The sequence below is a fragment of the Chelmon rostratus genome, chromosome 1, assembly GCF_017976325.1.
Source record: "Chelmon rostratus isolate fCheRos1 chromosome 1, fCheRos1.pri, whole genome shotgun sequence".
Lineage (NCBI taxonomy): Eukaryota > Metazoa > Chordata > Actinopteri > Chaetodontiformes > Chaetodontidae > Chelmon > Chelmon rostratus.
In genome coordinates, this window is record NC_055658.1 from 18772370 (window position 1) to 18793047 (window position 20678).

The window sequence follows — 20678 nt, forward strand, 5'->3', positions numbered from 1 at the left end:
ACACTGGCATGAGACATGTAATTTCAATTGGAACACATTCTTTAGGGATCCACCTCGTGCTCTCAAGCTCCCAAAGCAAATATCATGTCGCTGTTTATGGACACAATTTTGTGAACATGTCAGGCAGTAATTTTCCCAGTATGATGACATGCAACTAGTTTATAATCTATGAGAAAAGACTGGGGTTTTCTCACTCACACCACTTTGTTCGGCAATAACACATCAGCGGGCTGAGACGATGTTGAAGCATACACTTAAAACACACAAAACATTTACACGCAGACAGAGCTAGTTTGGGTAAGTATAGGTAGCTGAAAAGCAGGTAGCAAAATTAGGCAATCGATGGACAGACCTCCTACGGACAGTTATGCTGTATCCGTGGGTTGAATCATAGTCACAGGATTTAATACATACAGTATGTGCTGTATCTGTGCAGCGGGCAGACAAAATAACACGATTACTTTACAGTATGATGCAATATAACACAGCAGCTCTTATAAATATATTTCATCCTAAGAGGCGTACAAAAGAACAGCACCACAATCCATCGTCTCAAAATTACAAGTTAGAGTTAGATCCAGCCCTATTGGATCGCTGTGTAAATCTGTGCGCAGTGTTTGATACTGTAAACCTGAGGAGTGATCAATCTGTACTACTCCTAAACGTGCAAAACATGTGAACACACCATAACCTTGAGGCATGCTTGACACACACAATATCTGAAACCGCAATGCATCCACAACTCCATCCAACTCGCGGTGGCTGAGAAAGCAAGAAAGTTATTGAAGGACACGCATAGTTAATCTATGCAGGCAGATCACTACACAACAAATAGATAACAAATATGATCAGGATTTAATCAGATAAAAAATAGGGATCTAATGAACACGTTGAGGAGCTGCCTGATGAACTCGCAGGAAAGACAGTGTAGGTTGTTCCTGAACACGAGAGGAAAGTAATATTACTTAGGGACTGAGGGAGACTCATCTGCCTGTCCGTCATCTCCACCTGTGTGATTGGCAGAGCGCAAGCTGCTCAGGGAATGAGAAGTGTTGCTCTGCTAGACTGTGTGTTGCCTCAGGAGGGAGCCTCCCAGAGAGAGGTTAACACCTGCTAAACCTGCTGAGGCTCGTGGGAGGATTCTCCTATAAAAAGGATTTAGTTGGGAGAGAAGAAGATAAACAGAGGAACACAAATGCATGCACACACACACGCACATGCCCAGCTCCCAGCTCCAGCTGACATGTCTACTGTGCTGGGCAAAGATAAATTAAACTGGCATTCATCAGAAAAAAGTTTGAACAGTTGCTGACCCCTCTGTGTATCTGTTTGTTTGTTTGTTTTTTTGCCTGTCAGATGCTGGTGTTTTTAGGATATTTGACTTTATACCTCAAGCACAACAACCCTGAATTGATGTCAAGCAAATTTCTCTAAGAAAAGCTCTCTAGTCGACAATATCAACCTCAACGTTACCTATGACACCTGTTGATTGTAGAGTAGAAATTGCATAATTCCATTAAAACAATTTTGCCCTTATATTAACACTGTGTGTTTAACAAATTGTCTACATTGCTGGTGCTTCTACACGACCCCAGAGCTGTGAAATGAAATAACTTTATTTGTCAATAAGTTGAATTTACGTTTTAAACGATGGGACCTTTTTGCAAAGCTTAGCTGCTCTCTGTTTCATTTCGCCACGAGGCGCCGGAGAATGTTATTGCTTTGCTAATCATCCCTGTAATTTGAATCAAAATTGCTAGTAGTCACAGAGTCTGTAGCAAGCTCCCAGATGGTCCAGAATTGGTCATGGCACATTATAGCAATTAGAAAAAATATATATATATTTATATTTGTGTAAACACAAGGAAACAATGGAGCTGACTTTACCAGGTCCTATCTGTCGCAGCTTGATGAAGCAATCAAAGCATGATTAAAAGTTTCCTTCATGTTGTCTTCCTGAAGAAAAAAAACACATGCATTATTTTCATCTTGTTTATATCTAATGAAAACACACGATAAATTGGTCGTACACAAATGTGTCAAATGTACAAAATCCTGTAATTAAATGGAGAGGCTACATTCAGTAAGAGGATGGCTGCAGTTAACAACATGATGCCTAAATGCTTTGTGTGTAGCGGCCTGTGATTGATTATCTTTGAGTGATACCCTCATCTTGAGGGCTGTTCCCAGTGTGAACGATGCAGCAGCTATCCGCTCTGGAAGTCTGCATCTTAGTGAGAGAGCTCTCTAAGTAGACTCAGGGGAGCAGGGCAGGGCTCAGGCTCACAGCTGTGTGTCTGTGAGCAAGCGTTCATCTGTTTGTGTTAATGTATGTACTTACAAATACTGCATAATGCATGTTTTCTGGACTCCAATAACACAGTGTGCACCCAGGGACAGCACACTATCTCATGTTAGTGATTGTGTTACCGTGTCAGTAATATATTATTGGATAGAATCTGTGAGGCTGGATGTGTATATGTATGCGCATGTGTCCCCTGGGTTCAGTATGGTGATACACAACAAGCTTTACTGACTGAACACACATACAATCATATGGAAGCTATGATAGAGTTATAAATATTTGACTTGTTTATCAACATGTAGCAGTAAAAACAGCAATATTATATATATTTTTTATTATTTTAATGATAAATCTATTGGAAATCAGCAAAGCAAACAGTTAACTCTTATCTTCCACCAAACGTAGTGATAATATACCACAGGCAGACTTGTGATACGCTAAAGCAACAGGAAGCTTCTTTAATGGTAAATTCTGATGTGGCTGTTATGTCATTGAATCATACATGTTTCTTTTGAGGCTCCATGTGATTATCCCAGGCTTTCAGCTGTCAGATGTACAGTCTGCCCTGTATTCCCATCATAAATCTGCTTCCTCCAAATCAAGATTGAACCCGGCTAACCGCTTTCTGTGTCTCTCAGAGGGCAGAACAACCAACTAAGCTGAACCATTGCACCAAACCACCGACAGCCAATCTCAGAGAGCTGATGATGATGCCCCCTCACCCCCCCTCTCACCCCCCACCCCCTGCATGGCCTGTTGCCGTGGTAACAGTGCAGCAAGTACCTCTGTAGTTCTTATGTCTCTGGTTATGGCTGTCTGTTTCCATTCTTAGGTGGAGGGATTGATCACTATTCTGTTCACCAATTGTCGAATCAGGGTGGCACTGGTGCAGAACAGCTGGGAATGGCCCGAGTTGAGACCGACTATCCGTTTCTCACTCGGCAAACCACGTGAGAGGGGAACCTGATGAAACCACTGATTCCATCAAGGTGGGAATCACACGGAAATGGGCCACGTGGACTTGGACCGGTCCCTTTGAGACTGCTACCACTACAGAGTCATATATTCTTCCTCTGTTTTTGGTCTGAATTCTTGCAAGATAACCATTTCCAAGTGAAGAGAGTGCCTTTTTATACCCATAATCTCATCTTCTGTAGCCAAGGCTGTCCATGACAGAGGTGGATGTTTCAATTAAAAAGAATAATTTTCTGGCTTTTGTATCTGCTGGTACAGCTGAGATTGCTTAGCAACACAGTAGAAAGCTAATCAAGAAATTGTGTGTTTGGGGTATGGCTGTGAAGCACAATGTTGTCTATGATAACAGTGTTAGTCACAAGGGTGGTAGAACCTGTTAAGATGCAAATAACCACGACACCAGCACAGCTGTGCCTGTAAACACAAAAAGAAAAGCTCTTTCGACATGGAATCACATGGGCATTATTGAGCCGTGTTAATAACATACTCAGAATAACATCATGTCACTTCATTACACTATTTAAGGAATATTTCACCCATTCCTCCAAGTTCAGAGGCCGCACACGAGCGAGGAAGGACTCTGCATGCATTTCTGGAAGCGTTTCTGTTGTAGCAATGATATTCAGAGACCGCTTGCTGCTTCTGTTGTTTACACTTCAAAAGGCATCTTTTCAACAGCAACAAAAGATTTCTCATAAGGTAGAACAATCTGTTGTCTGAGCCGAGACGCGTGCTTCCAGCGTGCTCAGAAGATGCTCCGTGACGGAAAAATTCATTTCAACAATTCCAGTGAAACCTTCTGGATCTGAGAGCGCGGCCTGCAGCGCCATTAAGTTCTCCTCACGCTACATTTACATCTGCACACTCTCCTACAGCAGACAGACATCACGGTTTGGTTCTTACCCCAGTTTAGCAGTCATGGTTTGGTGCCAGTTTGGTAAAGTGGGGGGAAAAATGGGAAAGGATGCTTTTCTTTTCGCGTGGCTGATGTGTTTCCATTCAAACACCCTAAAACGCCGCCTTATCCACGGCTCTCTCTTCATTGCTGTTGAAGCTGACCTGGAACCCGAAATGTTCCCAAACACCTGATATAAAGGACGCAGGCGGGTCTTCCAGCTCTGACGTTTCATTTGCAGTCGGCATCATGTGCAGTCGGCTTGTTGTGCTGACTGAAAGTTTCCACGTGGGATTCATGCTTGTTAGTTTTGCATCAGCCTACATCCCATGGACCATGATCTCTGTACCGTGGCAATTTGGTACAAATGCATGAACGGTTACAGCCGTAATTATCAGATAGATTGACTTTTGTCCTTTTGGTGTTCAGCAGTATCATTCATTCAGTATAAACAGCGTGGCTATCAATTAAGCATATATTTGACGTACTGCTCCCTTTAATTGAAAACTGGCTGCAGATGGAGCAAAATGTACGTATATAAGCAACGTAATCGCAGAAGCTTGTTTGCTGATGACTCTTTGGGTCTGCTTATTCTGCGTATGACATAACCAAACACATATACACACACTTCCCACTTCCCATGCACGCCAACAATGTCAAGCAATAAGCAAGCCATAAAATAAAAATAGCTTGAAGCATTTTGGTTAAAGGGAATAACACTAGGGCCAATACAGGAGGACTTAACAGGATTTGAGGAAGAAGAGTTATATTGTCTGTGATAAAGAATTCCTTGGAGGGAGGGAGAGAGAGAGGGAGAGAGAAAGAGAGAGAGAGTTTAAACGATGTGAGAAAGCATTAGTAGGAACCATTACATGCTCTGCCGCTGCTCTGGGAGCCATTAGCTTGTATAAACAGGTCATTCCTCCACTGAGCTCTACTCATTGATTCACAGATAATCTGTCTTTGCTCCTCCTGCTCACACTAACTGGGCGCAGTCTGGTCAGCTCAACATGTACATGTCAACGCTGCCAAAAATGTTGCGGCAGGCCTGGAAGGTCTGTCTGTGGCAGAGAATCCAATTGGACAATAAGCATCCCCTGTTAATGGTGATGTAAGGAAAAAGCGCCCCTGCTGCTGCAACCACACCACCATCACACCCCTGGTGTCCTTTCTGGTATGATGCTGGGTAGCATGCCCGCTAGGTGTGTGATGCCTTTGTGCTATCAGCCACATTAACCGTGATATATCTGCCAGGAGCCATGCTTTTTTTTTTCTGTCTGTGTCACACAAATCACGGGAGGCCAGCAGTCACAGTAATGCCCACTGGGGGCTTCACGTTGACTCTGAGACTTCATCTGTGGCCATTTCCTGAATGCATTTAACACCTTCAGGGAGAGAAAGCTCACTGGAAGATGAGTTGATGCTATGAGACAAGATTCAGAGCGTGTGAAAGTACACCTGCTCATTCAAAACCATGTGTGTTCTTGCTTAGACGTGATCGCCTTCTCACACAGAAAAGCTTTTTCCCATTTGCTTCCTGGGTGAAATGATGGCTTTTAAAAAGTGCAAAAGAAAGCGAGCGCACAAGAGGGAACAAGTGGGTGAGTGAGACAGCGAAACCAAACTTCACTTGCTCCCTATTTAGCTGCGATGTAGAATTTTAGATAGCAGCATCGTCTGCAACCGTCAGCAATACTCTTACAAGACTGTGTACACTGTACAAAGTGGACAAAGACTCCAAAAACACCAGCCTAACTAGAAATTTATTGTCGAAAAACACAGGAACAGAGGAGCTGCAGCATTTCTATTAGAATGAATTAGGACGGGGTCTACGGGGTGTGTATTAACAGCCTATTGGTTGGACAAAGGACAATAACACTTTATGATACACCCTGCAGTTTACACTGTAATTGCTTGCAAATCAGTGTAATTTCCTGCAGTTTACAGTGTAATTTTGTTGTATGAATCAGTACATATCAAATATTTATCAGTTCCTACTTACTTAAATGTAAGTACAGCAGAAGAAAACCAGATTAAGTTAAGCTAGAAAGCAACAACTGTGAATTTTAGAGGAAAGAGGCATGAATTATACTCAAATTACTTTTGTAAATACTGAATACCCACAGGGTGCAGTAGTGGTAAGCTGAATGGTAAGCTGAACAGCAATGACCTCCTGCGGCACCTATGAAGTAGTTATGGTGTGACGTATTTCACAGATCTGATGTGCTGCCAAAACGTAATATACTGAAGGATGAAATACAATAAGGAGTATGATTTTGTCCTTTACTCATGGCAGTTATGGCAATAATTCCTTACACATGTGCCTTTAGCAGGACAGCTATGCCCACCCTGCAGGGGATTTATTATTCCTACATCTCCTGCTTTATCGTGTGACTTGGAGCAAGAACGAGTCGAGAAACAGGTGTGAAAATGAGCTCCTAGCAGGCATGTTCATCCGACACTGCAGCAGCTCATAAAGGGTGGAGTAGATCACAAACTAACCCCAGTACAGTAATGTAATAATATAACATACAGATGAAGGTGGATCAAATAGTTCCGATCATAGCTAGTCATGAATGTTTAGTGAGATAAGAAGGAACCATTTATTTTCATTCTTTTAATTCTACATGAAGAGTGAGGTATGACAGTCATAAAGACAATCTCGATCCTCCCTTTCTCTCTCTTTTTAATTACACCCAAACAGCAACGCGTGTGGGCTGGATTAATAAGCGTCCACTGTTCTCCTCTTTTCATTCTTTAATTATAATGTAAAAACAATGTGCGCAGGCTGGCATAGCTGTGCACTTGAGAAAGCTGAATTTGTTTCCTACTCCAGCCGACCCATCACTGAGCTGCTGCAGTGCTGGACGAGCACGCCTGCGAGGAGCACATTTTCAAAAGCATAGACCCATTTTCTGCTTGTTCTTATTCCAAATCATACTATAAAGTAGGAGACATGGGCATAATAAATCCCTGGAGTGTGGGTGTTGTTTGCCTCCTGAGGCCACACACATTTATTTTTATTGCACTTCATCCATTCATATATTAGATTTGGTAACGGTAGAATATGTTACACCGTAATTCCTTGATAGTTAGTGCACAATGTCAGCCGTTTAGCTCTGTTTGCCACAACTATACCTAAAAATACTTGAAGAAAAATGTAAAACTCCTAATTGATTAATCCTATGGTCTCCATAATCTTGTTTTCTTCCAATAAACCTTTAACATTTAAAGTTCCTGCGAAATCAATCTTGCGAGCTGGTTAACTTGTGACTGGAAAAGGTTCAGGAGACCTGGATGTCTGACACAGAAGCATTTATTGATGCTCTGAAGGATACTTCTATACTACTTTAACCCTCACTGGACCTACAAGATTTACTACATGTCCAAATAAGACCATTCTTCACTCATCTGGACGTATATGAGGATTCTACTGGGTGCTGGATCCTAAACAAGAAACTATGCCTCCCCTGGAAGACCGAAGCAGTCCAGCCTCCTCAGGACAGCGGCACTGCCCAGCCGTCATCAGGGGACAGAGGGTTTGCCATTTTACCTTCTAGGCCTAAAGAAGGACAGTTTAACTACCAGTAGGAACTGGTAAGTGCTAGATATGTGCTTAGCCACATGATGAAAACATGACACTGTAAGTTGTGGGCTGTATGATGAAGTGTTAGCAGGGTAACTGTAGAGGAATGGGCCTCACTCAATCAGAGAGTGACTGCAAAGTAGTTTGAAGGTGAGAAGGTTCCACGGGGCACTACAAACACAACACTTCGCCACATGAAACAGTGCGTTCTGTGTCTGTGACTTTCCATCCTTCCTGCTAAGGGGATGTACAATAAATCTAGAATTTAACAAACGTGGGGGAAAATATAGACTTTAGGCAAAATAAAACTTGGACTTGGGACCAAAGTAGACTGTGAAAAAGAGCGACGTGGAGCAGGTCTTTTTGCCCTGTGCCAAGATATTTAAGTGAGGAAACAGAGCTTTGTCACAACCTCGAGGTCTCAAAGCTTTTGTTGAGTCTTGGCAACACTGAATGGACTGCCAAGTGCCAGAGGATTACCAGCAGCATAAATTAGCCTACAGTCAACCTTGCAACTTCATGAAATCATTTTATGTCCATCACGAGCTCCCAAAAAATAATTAACTCTGCTGAGGAGGTCAGTTTGTGTCTGAGACTCTGCAGTATATCTCACATTTCCATGAAATTTAGTCGACAGAGAGTCTTCTGGCTTTGGAATAATTGATTCTGTTTTGGTAGCAATCTGGATCTGGGATTTTTATCCTGAGACAATTACCCTATTTAGGCATGACTATCAAAACTGTTGTTTTCAGCTATCAAACTGGCAGAGAAAGAGACAAGAATCCAAATCCTCAGGGTATGTTTCCAGCATGAGAAAACTACTTACCCCAATATTTCAAAAATAGAAATGCTAGCTGTCGATGCGGATCAGAATTGTTAGAGAAGTTAGAGAACTGTCCGGCATTGGCGGGGCGTTTTACTCTCGTTGTGCCTCCTAATGATCTGATTTCATGCTCTAACAAGTTGGCTGACGCCAAAAAGAGAAGGCACGAGAAAAGATGGATGTGTTGCCGCTCTTCTCTGCCTCTCCTTCATCGGGCCCAGACTAATCCGGATGGATGAAAGGAAACAACAGATCTAGTGAGAGAGGTTAAAGTTGTCTCTGGATGCAGCCACGGAAACATGCTGTCTACACACCCACATACAAACAGACCGACAAACGACAGCGTGGTCTCTCCATGGAAGCTGTCCTGAGGGAAAAATCAAAACAAATGTGGTTTGTTTAATTAGACATTATAGTGGATTATAAAATGGGCTCTAAAGAAAACGGCAAATACTTAATTACTGATGTAACACATCCTGGCATTATATTTTAATGAACATTATACATGGCTCATTGGAACTGCCAATTTTAATCACCATAATACAAACTGTGGTGTCTGTTAGAGTCAGTTTATGTGGTTTGAGACAAGGTCCAACTCGAAGTCAAGTTTGTATATTTAGTTGAAACTGTGGACTTTGATGTCAATCGTTCTGCATTATTTAATAGTCATTTTATAGTCCTTAAGCAACACTAATAGGAACACTAAAGCTGAGTTTAATTCTCGCTGAGTACACTGATGGTATTTGAGGAAGATTATCCATCGGCAGCAGAGAGAATCTCGCTTTTGGCTGGAGGTCCTGTGTGACAGGGCTCATGAAATGCAATTTAACGACAGGATCATCGTTGAGAAATGCGTGAGCTACCCCTTTAAAGCCCTTATGGTTATTTAAGAGTTCTAACTGTTGGGATGGCTGTGTTGTCATGGTAACAATGAGACCCTAAAGCAGAATTTAAACACTGAAAAACATTCAGTTCACCATTGATATCTGGAGCGTGGCAGGGGCGTACACAGAGCAGTACACCTTTGCATATATACTCTGAATCGGTCCACTGTCACATTATTTGTTTTTTGTGTCGCAGAGAAACAAAAGATAGCTGTTGGTCCACTCAGTGAAGGCCATGACTGGTGGAATTTGCATTGAAATTATTAGACTGTCCAAATACGATGAATGTTCCCATTCGTCTCTCTGTATATTTTCAATTCTAGCAGTTATCAGAAATGTTAGTTTGCACTTGCCACCACTTTGCAGCATACAGAGTTTATACACACGTCTGCTGTGCATGTGCACATGCATAAGGGCCAGTATTTTGACATCACCAGTCCCTGATTCCCATCAGTGCAGAGAAAACCTGACAATCCATCCCACAACGCCCTCGACATGATATAGATTCTGGTATGCAGAGGATGAAAATCTATGTACATAGCTAAGTTCAAGGCATTCAGGTTATTCTAACGTTCATCCCAGACCTTTATCAAGTTGAGATTATAGCTCACAAACACAAAGTGAGACAAGCATTAGTGTAAAAGATTTAATTTCCAATACAATTTGGGATTATAATACCTGAACTATTTAGCATGTCTGACAATCTCATTCCATTCGACGTTCTATTTTTCATTTCACACCCACTCAAGCTTTAATTTACAATGACAATCAGGCTCTACAAAAGCCTCGTAGCGAGCCTTGCTGTGGAATGCCAGTCAATTTCAGATTAGTGCACTGCAAAATGTGTTTCCCCAGCAACGGGAAGATAACATGACAGGAAAATCATATTGTACTATCACTGAAAAAGGGTTTTCCTAGTCTTTGCCTGCACTTGAGAGGGGTGACAGTAAATGAAAGAGAAAAAAAATGAGCAGGACAATAAGCAGAATGGCCATTTCAGTTTTGAAATTAAACATGCATAACACTGGAGCCAGATAATGAGCCATGCCCTCAGGGAGGCTGTCTGCAGCCTGGGGCTGAAATCTTCACACAGAAAACCCCAGCCCGGCCTTACACACTATAATTGTTTATTTAACTACATGGTCAGAATATGCTCTAATGCTAACTGACATTTCACAGATTCCTCCTGTTTCGAGTCTGAACAGGTTATAAACTCAGGACATTGATTGTTGCTGTGGTCTATACATTTCTGAAAAGGAGCCTTTGCAGGGCCAGCCACCATATTGATTTTCCATCTGAGGTTTATTAGTTTATGAAATCCTATATTTCCTCTGTCTCTCTGTCCCGGCCAAGGATCTGCCTGCCAGGCCGATGAAAAGGGGAACTATACTGTACCTGCATTTCCATCTTCATTTTTAAAAAACTGCAGGGCTGCTGCAGCCTATTTATTTCTCCCTTCCATTTGTATGTTTTGTCGATGAATAGATTGACCCTGTCACATTCAAGAGGGCTCAGAGGCAAATCAAACCAAAGCGAGCAGAATTTGCCAACTCAATCACCCACCATCCGAGCTCCTCACAGCCTTTTCCTCTCCTGCCTCGCTGCCTTTACAAAGCTAAAGAAAATATCTGCCGTCAGAATGAAAGACAACAATAATAATCCACTTTATATAACCTAATCGCATTCAGCTGAGGTTTTCCCCTGTCACTCAGAATAACTTAAAGGGAGACAAATGATTGTTTAAACTAATAAGCGAAAATTAGAGCTTGTCACATCATGAGACAGATGCCACGCCAGTATGAGGCAAGCCTGCAATATGTGTCACCCAACAATCTGAAGGCTCCACTCTGTTTTTCTGTGACATGACTCATTACGAAGACTAAAACAAGAAAACACTGCTGATATATATTCAGCTTCATTAACATCAATATTATCATGTAGATTACCAAAGAGGAGGAGGACCATTATGTATCATTATTAAGAGCTTAAATTTATAAATTTCTTCATAACCATATGAGGTAACAGTTGTGTAATCATGCTGAAATGTGGACAGTCACATCCTCTTCATTTCGAGTGCTCTCATAAACCAAACATAGTTTGTTACAACAAGTTTAGTTATAGTAGACAATTTAATCCATTACAAAAAAAGCTTGTAATCTTGCAAATTTGTAGGAGATCAGGTACACCGACAAACAAAATGTCAAATCTGAAAATCAGAGAACACACATTCTCCTTGAATAATAAAAAAGCAAACACGTGGTCAGCGAAACTCTTAATTGCTTATCTAGAGAAAATTTGAAGTATGTATTACTTGACTTTCGCACACTGAAATGAAAACAGTGACTGCCTGGAGGACAGGAAATTAAAGTAAAACCCTAGGGTAGCTGATGTTTTCATTCGTAGTTAGTTAGTGGTTAAAACATGCAAAGACCAATGTTTGTTCCAGCAACCATACGCAAGTTGTGTTTTCACTTTGTTCCTGCTACGCCGAACATGAGCTCCTCTTAGAAGAGCTACAATCTACAGCCAATACCCACTAGTCAAAGCAACCCACTGAGACATGGTCTCACAGGCCCACAACAGCAACAGTGGCCTAAAGATACCAAGGAAATATTCCCCAAAGTTTTCTGTAGATCAACTTTCTGAAGAAACCTCAGGACAGGAAATTAGCACACATCTCCCCTCCTCAGCTGTGTGTATGTGTGTGTGCGTGTGTGTGACGGAAGGTGTAGCTAAAATGTCAGACGGCGTCAGTGAGAGTGCTTTGTGGAGCAGAGGCCAGAGAAACTTAGAAAATGGTGAAGTCAAGTCACATCAGCTATGATCCTCATTAATACAAATAGAATGGGCAAAATATTAGAAACACGTCTCAGTATATAAGACAGTAAATCTCAGCTGCATCATAAATAAACAGCCTCTAACATAATTATTAAGGTAAATCAACACCTCTCTAAAAAGCTTTACTGGACATCATAACCTTCAAGTGTGAAGTTAGGGTTTAGCGCAGGGCTGTTGCGCTAGACTTTAGCTGGGTTTACTGAAACATCTCTTTGTCCTGACATTCATGGTGGATGACTTTGTTGGTCTCCTGACTTGTCATCAAGCGCCACCGTTGATTTGAGGCTTTGAATGAAATATCTCAACAATTATTAGATGATTTCCATGACATTTGGTTCAGTCACTCATGTCTTCCTCAGGATGAACTGGAATAACGTTTGCATGCTAACATGCTAAGATTGACCATAGTAAATATTACACCTGCTAAAAATCTGCATTTTACCATTCATAGTGAGCATGTTAGCATGTACCTATCTCTTGTAGGTATACAGTATGTATAAGTTATTTAAACAGCTTCAGTAAATTACTAGATCTGCCGACAGATGTTCACATTTAAAAATATATATAATTAAAGGTCTCTGTTGCAGATTTGGTCAACAGTGTTGTCACATGAGTATTTGTGTCCAAAGGCAAGGGCTTGATCAAGATGCACAGAAATAGTAAATTTGTACATAATAATCAGAGACCTAAGAGACTGATGAATGATAATGTGAAAGCTCTTACACATACATCCACTGTACACTGCTCGGACCACACAGCGTTGTGCCTGAGGCGTAAATGAGGACAGGGCGTTGCAGTAACCTACAGTTCATGAATCTGGCCTTACAAAGATCTTGAGGCAAAAAATTAAGCCAGTCTGTCGAAAAGGTTATGGTTCAGCTGGGTTATGCTAAAAGATGCTACCTGCCTTAACTCGTGGACCTGAATTTCCCTCAGTTATTGAAAAACTGGCTAAATGAGGAAGAGGTTGAAGAGTTCATTTTTCATGTCAGCATCATGGCCTGCCCCCAGAAAATAAATATTCATCAGTGCATCCACAGACAGAAGAAGCTCATTAGAATATCACAGAGATACAGAAGGTCTACTGGTGTGTATGTATGTTTGAGCTGATTCCCACTCTGATTCTGATCTGCAGCTGGGCTACTAGTCTAGCTTGAGCTGCACTTGACTGGATGAGGTCTGTAGAGGTTTCCGGCCAAATCGTACACAAAGATAAACAAACACAGATCCATTTCTCTCTGAACCTCTGCACCTCTTGTCACAGTCTCAGCAGCAATTTGCTTTAACAGCTCAATCACGGCCATAATGATTCCCCTTCCATCTCCATCGCCTGTGAAGTGTGTAGGCTTCCCCCATGTGTGGTTGTGTTGGCATGGCAACAGCAATGGCATTGTGATGTGCACGTATTGAATTTTTCACCGCTGTTCCCAGAGTTCCACAGTGAGGAAAGCCTGATGCCATCCCCTCCCCCACCTATTACACCGGGGAGTAAAGGACTGAGGGGGCATCTTCTTTCAAGATTTCAGCCATGTTCATAAAAACTCACTGCACGAGCCTCCTTGTTCCTTTAAAGTGAGAGTACACCCTCTCCGTAGAGTAGCAAAAGATCTTTGAGTCCTCTTCAGTTGGTGGAAGGTCATTACTGTCAAATTATTTTGCTTTTAACTAGAAGTTATTCAGTTTGATAGTGTTATTTTATTTTTAATTACAATACAAAAATGAATAAAATAGCCCTCTGTAATCTTCCTTTCATCACACTGCCCCCTTGAGGCCATTATATGTCTCGGGGGGGACTAAGGGATAAGTCAGCTGGTACAGCACCGCATTTGAACAAGCAGCCCCTGGAATGAGCAGCTCCCTGATGAAAGGCAAAGGTTTAAAGCGACGTATCGCCACCTAATGGCCACAGACGTGTACAACATGGACTACCTACTTTACACCTTTATCATCCGAATAAAAAGACAGATCCAGGTGACAAGTTGTCACATTTACTTTTATTGTAAAGGTGATATTATTCCAAAATATTAATATGTTAGAGGAACAGAGATAAAGAAAAGGAGGGGAAAAGATCTAGAAAACATCTACACGAGACTTTGGTAAGAATCCTGGGACACATTCTTATCAAAAAATTCCACAGCAAAAAAATAACAAAATCTTCTAATAATGCTGAAAATCATATAGATCTCAATCGTGGTGCATCTACATGTACAACAATACAGCTGGGTAAAAAGTCAACTGGGCATTTTGTGTCCTAGAAATAACTGAACAATTGAAGGCATATAAAACACTGGAATGGCTGGGCACCTGTGCTTTAAAGTCTGGAATATACTGTACTACTGAAGGATACCACAAGATATAACGGTTCTTTATCTTATTATTAAATCAATTTATATTTCATAATTATAGTTTTCAAGATATATCATACCACAACAAGTTTACAGTAACCTTGCAAAAGAGTCGTATGTGTATCAGAGCTAGTTTGAAAGCACAGACGAATCTGCAGAGTTTAAATCCAGAGTTTTCCAGTGAGATCTTTAAGTTCATCCTCTCTTGGTGACAACTGACCAGTGCTCTGGATTTAACCAATACAGATTCAAGTATGTGCCATGTCAGCCCTAAACGGAGTGCATTGGATCGTTGTGCGACAGTGTGCCATGCCCTGTCCTGCTCCCAGGCCCACTGTCATCCCTCTCTCCCTTCCATCTCCAGATCCCCTACTCCTCCCTAGCAGGGGTGCACATTACAGGCCCTGATCTCCTTCCTGTCCTTGCAGCTGGACAGCTGGGCAGTCTTAATCCTCTGCTTCACTGTCATGAGCCGCTCTTGAATACCTCCACCGCACGGCTTGGTACACTCTGTCCAACTTGACCACGGTCTCATTTTACACCCTAAAAGATAGACATCAAGAGAAAGGGAAGAGAGACGCTGTCAGAATAAGGTGTGGTGTTGTAGTTCTGAATGTGACGAGGTGGGACGCCAACCTGGATGCTCGGTGGTGACCTCAGCTCTGCCCTGTTTGCTCCTCCTCTTTTCGCGCTGCTCCTTGCGTCGTTTCTTCTCGTCGCTGCTGGCTTGTCCTCGGTTGCACTTCCTGATCTTACACTTCTTCCTCTGGATGGTTTCAGAACAAGGGTCTCCTCCAAACTGAGGCTCCATCTTCACCATGCGTGTCCTGATCGTGTGACCCTTCCCACAGGACTTATTGCACTCGGACCACTCAGTCCACTCTGACATGACACAGTCTATGGCTGAGGAGACAGAATTAGACGAGAGAGCATTAACAGTGATGGTGAAAGTGATGGATCATATATGAATCCATGTCCAGGGAAATGCGTCTTATCGTTATTTATACAGAAACACCACAGAGAATACTTGTCTGGTTTGCCAGAGGGTATGATTTGTTTTCACAGAGCCACATGGGTCTGATGTAGCTTCCTCACTGCTGCAGTAAGCTAATAAGCAGTGACATGAAAAAACATATAATGTACAGTATTAATACTGTAAGTCCTAAAACAAGAAAACGGTTTTATACATAAATTACAATACTAATTGGGAACAGAAACAGTGTTTCTCCAGGCAGGATCAAGGTTTCGACTGGTTTGGCAACAGCTTCTCTGGCTTCTTGGTGCAATCAAGTGTCATTTATGTCAAGATAGTGGGATAAAGATGCAACACAGTTTTCTATTTAAACAGTGTATCGCTTAACAATATGTCTGTGCTTCATGCATCATTTTTTGAAATATCTGGTGCATCATTTAACAGAGAACAACAGAGACGTCGAATAAAAAGTACATCCACATTTCACATAAAAACATAACACGAACAAACTTTTTGATACAGATTTTACAGATTTTACAGGTTTTAACACTTGGTAGATAAACTTGTCAAGACAGACAAGTAACTATTTCTAATTGACCTAAAAACACATTTCAGTTCACTTCACTTAGGTCTTATAGCTCTGACTAACCCCAAAAATGTTGCTTATTTTAATGGTACTTTTTCATAATCCCTCCCAAATGTTAGACCTGTCATTTAAAATGCTTCATGTCTGTCAAGCCATTTAATGCACTTGACAGGTTTTAATTCCAGCTCAAATGTGAATACAGTACACAAACTCATCTGTTACCTCTCATACAGACCAGTAAGAGCCACATTACTGTGAACCTGGAATAGGCACACAGTACAAAGATAGTCGTAGCCCCATGTAGCTGCATCAAGCCACCAGATTGCATCGCAAAAATGAAATTATCCTTGATTTCTATACGTTGCACATGTGCATATAGGCACAATATGTGAGATGTTTATTACTTACGACACTCCGGTAGCATGCACTTCTCCACCTGCTCCAACTCTTCTGTGCACTCTCCCAGCTCCACGGGGGACTTCAGCATTCGCTGTCGTGTCCTCAAACCCTTCCCGCAAGTCACACTGCAGTCACTCCAGTCAGACCACGGAGTCAGCATGCAGGGGATTGTATCTGTACACGACAGCAGTGACTCAGTACCACACACGTTCAGTGGTCGGATGTGCATTTTAACATCAAACACATTGCATGCAACTGATCAAATCGCCATTTTAAAAGAGAACAATAGAGGCAGGACAACAGCAACTAGCAATTTAATCTTCTTTCATTAAAGTTCAGATACAGGAAAACTAAATGTAAGATTGTCTCATCAGTGCTACTTCCATGGATCTACAGCTTGTAGACCCTGTGCCCAGTTGCTCAGCGAGACAATTTCTCTCCAGATTTGAAGTGTAGGAGGTGTCAGGATAGTTGTAGTCCTGAAAATGCTGCTACTCACGACATTCAGGCATCATGCACTTCTCCACTTCTAGCACCTCTGCCCCGCAAATGGAGCCATCTGCAGGAGGCATCTTCACCATCCGTTCTCTCCTCTTCATGCCAAGACCACAGGTGGCACTGCAGACATCCCATTCACCCCACTCTGTAACAAGGCAACTGCTGGGAGCTAAGGGCAAGAGAGAAAGACACGGTAAAATAAACCTACAGTGTGACCTAGTGACGCCTAAGGAAAAGGGAAAACTCACAGCATTCTTCATTGACCACACAGTTTTCGGTCTCCTCTGTGGGCAGGGTGCAGACTGAGCCATCATCAGGGAACTGCTTCACGTAACGCTCGCGCGAACGTGAGCCCATCCCGCAGGTCAAACTACACGGAGACCAGGTGATCCACTCTGACATCATGCAGGTGGAAGCATCTGAGTCAGAGGACAAAGAGGGAGATGTCAGCAACCTTCAAGGGAGTTCAGTGATTTTGGTAACTGAAAAAATGATTTAAAATCCTAGGAAACTCAAAATTGCGAATTTGTAGCTTAATAGCTGTTAGTCATCATGCTACCATCTCTTAGAAATGTCACCAATTGCTGTAAATTGTTTCTAATAATAATAATAAATAATGTGTTTTATTTATAGAGAGCTATTCAGGGGTTAAGTTAAAATGATCATAGAAAACTACACACAACATGAATCCAACATTAAAAGCAGTTCTGAAAAGGTGAGTTTTGATAAGTGAAGATGGACAGATCGGTGAAGTCTCGGATATGTTTGGAGAGAGAGTTCCAAAGGGATGCTATGGAGAAAGTCTGCCACCCGAGGCCTGGTGCTTGGTCCTGAGCTGGGGTGGAGGCTGCGGAAGGAGTGTGGTGGTGGAGCAGGTTGGTGAGGTAGGACGAGGCCTGGTCATGAACGGCTTTGTGAGTGACTAGAAGAACGTTGAACTGGATCCTGGCAGAGGTTCTGGAGGACAGGGGTTATGTGTTCACGGCAGCGGGTGAGCAGGCGAGCAGTTCAGGATGTACTGGAGTTTATTTAGGACTGTGGATGATGTGCTATAAAGAATGCTGTTGCAGCTGTCAATTCTGGGTGTGAGAAGCATGGATCAAAGTTTAGGCAGCAGAGAGGGAGAGTGATGGGTGGAGATGAGCTGTGTTTTTTATGTGGAAAAGGGCAGTTCTGCCGATTAGACTGACGTGGTGTTTGAAGGAGAGGTCTCTGTCAAAAATAATGTGGGGATGAGGCCAGAGTGGAGTTATCGATGGTCAGGCAGAAGTTGGCTTTAGTGAGGGATTTGGGACGGATCAGGATCCTGTCTGATCTATCACGGTTTAGTGTGAGGAAGCTGGCTTGCATTCATGATGTAACCAATGAGGCACTTGGTCAGAGTGGAGTGAGTTACAGTGTCGATGGATTTAGTGGAAATGTACAGCTGGACGTTGTTGGCATAGCAATAAGTAGAGACAATGACAGGGTATGATGTTACTCAGAGGGAGCGTGTAGAGGATGAACAGAAGAGGACCAAGCACTGAACCCCCAGGTGTTGAGGTGGAGGTGCTCAGGTGGCTGCAGTTTCTTGTTTGGAAAAATGAAAGAAAAGCTGCACTCGTTAACTGTGAAGGGATTGGAGGGGTTGTCATGGGTTGGAGAAGAAGTTTTATAACATATATAAATGTTTCGATGTTACAGCTGTTGGAGTGCACGTGTAATGTTGAACAGTTTGTTGCATCAGTAACTCTCTCTCTCTCTCTTTCTATTGGCTGCACCAGTACACACACACTGCAACGGCCAACTTGTTTTGTCATTTGTCAAGTTATGCTCATCAAATCAGTGTTGACTGAATTAAAATCAGAGATTTTTGGTTTTGATCAAAGAGCACCAAGAACTGAACACCCTCGCCTTCATCACACAAACTCTGAAAAACGATGCAACAGAAGAATTCTGCATGTCCAGTCAACACAACAGAAGTCCTCCAGGCCTGTAGCGGGAGCGCTGAGTGGAAAAGCTTGATTTTTGACCAGAGAGAGAGAGGGGGAGAGAGAGAGAGAGAGAGAGAGAGAGAGAGAAAGAAAAAGACTAGTTGTAACAAAGAATATCTAACTGTTTATGTCATGTCACCTCTTTACTGTTCCACTTAGCTCTCCTGCCTCTAGGGGGAGTGCTACACATCCAGTACTGCATATGCAGTGTTTTCCTGTAGCGTTTGTTTTCAGAGTTTGTGCGTTTGGACTTTGTTTTTCGTTTCTGTATTTGCAGCATGTTTGCTGTTACTGTATTAGTTTTGGCATTCTGTGCCATGTTCTTTTCATTTGCAGCACATTTCCATAATTGTGCTTGTTTTGGGTTTTTGACTGTGTTTTTGAATTGGCATCGTTTGTGACGCTCCAGCACGTTTCTCCTGATAGAAAGATCTTTTAACAGCGTGTTTGCATTTGTCAGCCAGCCACCATATTATACACTGATGAAAACATACTTCTGAGTATTATGCTTCTGCCACATTCTGCTAATAGATGCCCCTAAACTTATACACTGTTCCTTTAAGTAAAGTAGCTGATGACTTCTATCACTGCCAGTAACTACGATATCTCAGTAAATTACAGTGCAGGAAATTATGGTGCTATTGTATCATATAGTCTGACCTTTCGAGTTGCCAATAAGGAATGTAACTAAAAAGGCATACTGTCTGCAAAGTGTCTATAAATCCATCACAGTTTGTACAAAATGCTGCTGACAGCTAAACTGGACCACAGAAAAGAACCCTTGCACTATCTTCCAGTTAGTTTTAGGATAGATCCTTTTACTTGTCTATTCTAAATCTATTCATGGACTCACTGTAGCACAAAGGGAGAGACAAAACAGAGGAGACAGTGAAGCTGCCTTTGGGAACACTCTCCCTCTAGATCTAAGGACAGAAAATCAGGCTTTCAAGTGACTGCTTAAAAAACTCACCATGCAACAACTCTGACATTCTGCTGCCTTTGCTATGAATTACTTTTGCTTGATTAAAAGTTAATTAACATTTCCTTTTTGACATATAGGTGAAATATAGGCATGTGTATATTATTGTCTGTTTAAGCTGTCTGCAATCTTGCTCTAATTGTATTTTTTTTTAGTAATAATAATGTCATAGGAAACTGGATAACAGTATAGTGTATTTTATACTATTTGGTGGATCTAATCAGCTCATTCTGAATGGTCTAATGTGCCGCATGCTCTTGTAATCATTGCTTGAGCATTAGTGAAACAACACATTCATAACCACAAAAAGGCTGGAATACTGTTAATGCAGGCTCTTAGAAATGTTTGTAACTATTTGTTGTCAAATGCAGGAGACAGAAAAAAAGTAGCTCCACCAGCAAGATTGGTGTTATTGCAATCAGAAGTGTATACTACAGTTTAGCTAAGAACACAGGTAAAAATAATTGCTCTTTCCCTGGTTCATGGCATGGTTATATCAGTCAACATACATAGGAATTTTAGGTAAAATAAAACTAGTCATGCAAGAAGCTGATTATCTGACCACTAGCCACGCAGGGCTCAGCAGTTTGACACTGTATGCATACCTTATATCCAGGGG

General features: G+C 41.9%; 1 protein-coding gene across 1 annotated transcript in view; it reads right to left on the minus strand.

Moving 5' to 3' along the window:
• Positions 1 to 14351: 14351 nt before the first annotated feature.
• Positions 14352 to 20678, minus strand: part of spon1a (spondin 1a) — a 69078-nt gene continuing 62751 nt past the window's right edge. Inside the window, exons 12-16 of the mRNA XM_041939226.1 lie at positions 17356 to 17526; positions 17109 to 17276; positions 16619 to 16783; positions 15288 to 15554; positions 14352 to 15194 (exon numbers count right to left, since the gene is read on the minus strand). Coding sequence (XP_041795160.1) covers positions 15031 to 15194; positions 15288 to 15554; positions 16619 to 16783; positions 17109 to 17276; positions 17356 to 17526 — 935 coding nt within the window. The 3' untranslated portion in view covers positions 14352 to 15030. The remainder of the gene's footprint in view (positions 15195 to 15287; positions 15555 to 16618; positions 16784 to 17108; positions 17277 to 17355; positions 17527 to 20678) is intronic.